Genomic DNA, 5,983 nt, shown 5'->3' with positions numbered 1-5,983 from the left:
GTCTTTTAGGACAACCCAACGAGCCGGGAAGAACTAAAGGATGATCCCTCCGAGCAAACATAAGCGGCATCTCACCAGAGAATCGCTCCAGAATAGTGGAGGAAGTAAAACGCAGTCTATTCATGCACGCGGCCCGAAATGGTAGCCATGCAGAAAAGCAGCAAATGTGGGGCTACGAGCCAATGTATTGACTCATATGCATATCAGAATAAAATTTTATAAAATGCTCTTTCATATCATGTCCTATTTATTTCTATCCATCGCGTATTTTTGGCGGTGTAGCCAAAACAAATGATGACCTTACTTTTGGGACACCCTGTATGTCGAATCCTGGCATCGATATTCCTGGCACCGACATATATGTCGGTGCTCATTGTAGGTATGTGCGTTTCCAATCTTTCTGTGATCACTCTATGCTTCCTCTCGTCACGAGTAACGCTCATTTTTTCCCGCGAAGCCGTCTTGCTCGACCAGGGGCAGAACCGCTATAGAGATGGTGGTCTGATTCAAGGTCTGTCTGATCAGCCATCAAGTCGAAGACGTAAAGGGCTGTGAAATTGTGCAAACGGACGAGGATTAAGGTCCATTTTCGTAGCAGTTAATTAAAGGCTCTTTGTAGTTTTAATTCGCTGATGCATATATGACTATTAAATATTTATATGTACTATTTAGTTACGAATTATGATAAAAACAAAATTATACTCTCCTGTGCCTTCGTTGCCAGGCTAGGAGGCATGTATGGAGACATTGCCAGGCTAGGTGACAATAGAGAGAAAGCCACAATGGCACAAGGCATTTTTCTAGCCATTTTTGACGAGCTTTCCAATTAATTCCCATGCCTTCATTGGCCATCCGCGGTCGCCTACCGTGTGACCAAAAACGTCGTGACCTGCAGGAATATGAAATCATAGAGGTGAGCATTATGAGAACCATGCGTCCCACCAACAAGGTAAGTTAAAATATCTTCACAAGTTGAGCGGAAATTCATTTTTACAGCAAAGGGCTTGATTAGTACCTCTCTGATGTCAGTTAAGTAGTTTGAGCATTACATGCCAATCGATTTAAATAAATAGCAGCTTACATAGTTATAATCATTAAAGTGGCCATCCCACCTAAACATTAGTTTTGAGTTGAGATAGCCAAATTGGTGGCCATGGGCATGGCCTGCAAATACCGGTTTGGGCACTCACAACATCGAAAAATGCTTTAATTCGGAGATGGAATTTCAAACTAGCGTTTTCGGATTCTAAGGGGCTAATGCATTGAGATGCCCCCTTAGAATTTGTGACGTCAGCGGTGATGTAACGATTTTAAAGCCTGATACTAACATCTTTGTGAAGCAGTGGCGGTATATGCTATTTGCGCGCAACATCTGCCGCAAACGCCGCACTTCCAAAATGAAGTTGCTAGGAACAGCGGAGATCCAAAAAAGTAAACAAAAGTAAAAGTCCAATATCTTGAAAACCGGTGAATATTTTTCGGTGACATTTGGTAGGTATTCGTTTTTGCTATTTCTGAACCGAGCGACATCACTTTCATGCAAATTCATTAGCTTTTTTGAAGGTGGGAGGGTCCCTTTAATGTAGCTCCCGCTTCAACTCTTCCCCCCCCCTCTCTCTCTCTCTCTCTCTCTCTCTCTCTCTCTCTCTCTCTCACTCTCTCGCGCGCGCTCTCCATGTATGTCTATCATGCTATTCAATTATTCATGCTTGGTCTCTTCACACCCAATTTTCTCTCACACTTATTGGTCGCTACATTTTCCTTTCCGAAATATGTTTGATCTTGTCTTATTCATGACGTTAGAATCTATCTAAACGCGAAAGTCGCAGCAAAAATACGCTTACATCTTTGTACTTCAAATGTGTATTACGATAGAAACCAGCATCCGGATTCTTTAATTGCAAGCCAGTCAGTAATAACATACCCCTCTAAGCATGGAGTGGCTATCGCACCATGCATTCAATCGTTACCCACCATGAAGCATCTCAAGTTACCGGTATTTGTATCACAATAACATAGGCCATAGCATAACACAGCTGCTCAATGTTCATAATTGAACGCAAATACTGGATACATTTAGCCCCCGTAATGGGAAGAGGGCAGAGCTGCCGGGTATTTTCCCGCTCCGCCAGTTGAGATGGGAACGATGCTGTAGCTGGTGCTGTAGCCACTGCCACCGCCTCCTCCGCTGTAACTACCAATGCTTCCTCCGCTGTAACCACCGCCACCGCCACCGCTGTAACCACCAATGCTACCTCCGCTGTAACCTCCTCCTCCGCTGTAACCACCGATGCTTCCTCCGCTGTAGCCGCCGCCTCCGCCGCTGTAACCGCCGCCTCCGCCGCCTCCGCTGTAACCACCGATGCTTCCTCCGCTGTAGCCACCACCGCCGCTGTAACCGCCTCCCCCGCTGTAACCGCCACCGCCTCCGCCGCTGTAACCACCGATGTTTCCTCCGCTGTAACCACCTCCACCTCCGCTGTAACCACCACCGCCTCCGCTGTAGCCACCGCCTCCTCCACTGTAACCGCCTCCTCCTGCTCCGCTGTAACCACCGCCGCCGCCTCCACTGTAACCACCGCTTCCACTGCTGTAACTTATTGACACTCCAGAAGAATATCCTTTGGGAGGACCGTAGTCACTGTAGCCGTCGCCGCCGCCTCCACTGTAACCACCGATACTTCCTCCGCTGTAACCACCGCCTCCGCTGTAACCACCGCCGCCTCCGCTGTAACCACCACCGCCACTGTAACCACCGCCTCCACCGCTGTAACCACCGCCTCCGCCTCCGCTGTAACCGCCTCCGCCTCCGCTGAAACCAACGCCGCCTCCGCTGAAACCAACGCCGCCTCCACCGCTGTAACCGCCTCCGCCTCCGCTGTAACCACCACCTCCGCCTCCGCTGTAACCGCCGCCTCCGCCGCCTCCGCTATAACCGCCGCCGCCGCCGCCTCCTCCGCTGTAGCCTCCGCCTCCGCCGCTGTAACCGCCGCCGTCAGCCAAGCAAAGCCCGGCCAACAGAGCTATGATGCAAACCTGCAAAATATTCGTGATGTCAGCTATTTATTGCTCCTGTGTTCTTAGTTTGTGTTTTAGTTGATGTTGTCAACCATGACCTCAAAAGGTTTTATGTTCCAGATAAATTATTTTGCGCACTTCATTTTATGATATTGTTATTGCTTTGTTGGATTTGTACTCATTGGTTTATTATTTACATCATTATCCAATATAAATGAAAGTTTCATCTATTGTTCTTTGTACTAATTTTCGTTCATCGTTAGTTATACTTATCTTACTCAGTTAATTACATCTTAGTTGCTATGCTTTTCTAATGTATGAGCCACATCGCTGGTTGATTTGTCTCACCTTTCTGACCGCCATGTCGGCCAGCTGCTCTGACCTCAGTGTCTGTCTGTCTGTGTGTGCAGTTCGGAGTGTGCCTCTGTCGGGTCACCGGTGCCGCTTATATACGGTCCCGGTGACGGGAGACGGCCGCCACGCAACACCCACCATGACCGGCATTTCATAGAGTCTCTAACTCGTACCAGACTGCATTGGTATCGACGATCATGAGCTGGTTTTTATTAGACGGGTGATGCTACGCTACAAGAAGTGCTGAACGTCGATTAGCATCGGTTTCTGATCGGGAAGCATCCGTGGTGTTCTCATCGGTCGCTGATGTGTCAACGCGCCTTTAATTAGTAGAGATCTGACCGAGGTCATGACCCTAAACAAATGTTAACATATGTATGATAACTCAGCTGTAAGCCTATAACAGCTGTAAATTAGTATTATATGGATGCAAGTGAAATTTCTCGCTTAGAGTCATGTTGATGAGAAAAGAACTGTTTTTATTGAAAGTGTGGCGGGTGAATGAACTTATTTTATGTGAGTGGCTGAGAGGTGCCCCAGAGTGAGGAGGCGTGAGTCATAAAAATGGCTTATCAGTGAAAATGTTAAGAAAATACAGAAATGACAGAGAATTTGAAGTTCTTAGTTGTTTCTCATTTAAGTCATTAAGTTTATTAAGAAAAAGACACAACGCGAGGAAACTATCAAGCCACATTTTAGTGCAAAGTGACCCAGATATTCGGAGTTACGATATTAGGTAACGTAATGTAATTCTAAAGTAATATTAAGTCGAGATTTAAGTATGGGTAACAGGCGCAAGAAGACGCAGCAAGGTGAAGCTGAAACCAGTCAGAATCAAGAAGAAGTAACGGATGGAACTGAAGGGACAATGTCAACTACCACTTCTACAGAAAGCCATGTGAGGACAACTGAAGTGAATTTAAGAAGAAAGAAGTCGAGACTACTTCGGGATCTACGCGATGGACAGAACAGACTGCATTCACTGATTGAAACCAGTGAGCTAACTGTCTCGCAGATCTCGCAGATAGGTTCTGAGCTAGACAAGGCAAGCGATGAGTTGTTGAACATAGTGGAAGAGATGGCCAACAAGATGTCTAGTGGACAAGAGGAGGATGAAGATCCGTGGGAAGAATACGACGATATTCAGCGAGAAATATCCAAGACTCTGCGGCTGGCAAATAAATCAGTGAGAACTGTAGTTTCTGCAGCTCTAGACAAGCGTAGCAACGAGACGAAGGCCCTGAGGCACGAAACGGAGTCGCATCAGTCAGTCACTGAAGAAACTGATGCGCTTCAGCAACCAGAAGAGCAAGCAGCCTCACCTGAAGTCGAAGGTCGACGTCACAGCACTCGGTCGCCACGAGATAACGAGAGAGTGAAGGTCGACTGGGCGAACTACGGACTCACGTATCAGTGAACAATCAGGATGAAATAGACGCCATCCATGCTATGACCGACTTGGAACTACTCGGAGTGAGAAACGAGAATGAGAAGATTCTCTCGTATGAGGAAAAGTCCGCACTTAAGAAGGCACAAGACTCACTCAAGTACGACGGCGAGCGATATGAGGTAGCAGTACCTTGGCGTCGTGATCAGCCCGAGTTGAGTGGAAACTTCGGATACGCTGTGAGCCGATTAAGAAAAACTGAGCAGAGCCTGATAAAGAATGAAGACAGGTCTCTTCTAGAAAAGTACAATGCGAATTTTGAAGATTACGTATCTAAAGGATACCTTAAGAAGATCGTACCTGAAGATAGAGAGGCTGCATCCTTAGACGGCTGGTTCTTGCCCCACTTCCCGGTAGTAAAGGAAGATCGCGCCACGACGAAGATACGGGTAGTGTACGATGCAGCTGCAAAATTTGAAGGGAGAAGTCTGAACGATGAACTCTATCCTGGACCATCCATCTGTAACGACCTGATAGAAGTCCTGCTGGGATTTCGCCGTCATGCGATCGCTCTGACTGGAGACGTCGCGGAGATGTTTCTCCAGGTGAAGCTACCCGATGGTGATCAGAAGTTCCATCGTGTGCTCTGGCGCAACTGCGAAGCTGGAAGAGAGCCAGATATCTATGAAGCACAAAGGTGGCTGTTCGGAAACGCTGCAGCACCATTTGCAGCCCAGTTCGCGATGAAGGAGAATGCCAAGCAGCACGCTTCACGATATCCTCTCGCTTCCAACACGATCAAGGACTCGTTCTACATGGACGATGCCCTCGTCTCATTCGAAAGTGAAGATGAAGCGAAGGAAGCCAGAAAGCAACTCACAGAGCTGATGCAGTTGGCCGGCATGAAGATAAGAAAATGGAGAAGCAGTAGCAGCTCAGTGACGGACAGCATACCAGAAGAAGAGCGAGCCAAAGAGTCAAGTTTCACTATCGAAGATGGCCCTCAAACTCGTGCCAATGCACTTGGAGTCGTTTGGAATGCGGATGAAGACAAGCTGAGCATTAGCAGCAATGCTACCATTCAGAAGAACATGACGCCAAAGCCTACCAAGAGGATCTGTCTCAAGACGCTCGCAGCCATCTTCGATCCTCTATGCTTGATGAGTCCATTTACCGTCCGAAGCAAGATCCTATTCCAGGAAACTTGGTCCCGAGGTCTTCAAT

At 47.4% G+C, this 5,983-nt stretch overlaps 1 protein-coding gene across 1 annotated transcript; it reads right to left on the bottom strand.

Annotated features, from left to right (window-relative positions):
- Nucleotides 1-1,845: 1,845 nt before the first annotated feature.
- LOC122390667 (loricrin-like) lies at nucleotides 1,846-3,435 on the bottom strand. Its single transcript, XM_043383828.1, has 2 exons — nucleotides 3,367-3,435; nucleotides 1,846-3,036 (listed from the first exon to the last, which is right to left on the bottom strand). Exons 1-2 carry the CDS (start codon nucleotides 3,379-3,381, stop codon nucleotides 2,077-2,079), a joined length of 975 nt encoding a protein of 324 aa, XP_043239763.1. The 5' UTR covers nucleotides 3,382-3,435; the 3' UTR covers nucleotides 1,846-2,076.
- Nucleotides 3,436-5,983: the final 2,548 nt, after the last annotated feature.

Source organism: Amphibalanus amphitrite, unplaced genomic scaffold (assembly GCF_019059575.1).
Source record: "Amphibalanus amphitrite isolate SeventyFive unplaced genomic scaffold, NRLGWU_Aamphi_draft 000404F_arrow, whole genome shotgun sequence".
Taxonomy (NCBI): Eukaryota; Metazoa; Arthropoda; class Thecostraca; order Balanomorpha; family Balanidae; genus Amphibalanus; species Amphibalanus amphitrite.
The sequence above is the reverse complement of the archived record's forward strand: the minus strand, read 5'-3'. Positions and strand labels throughout refer to the sequence as shown.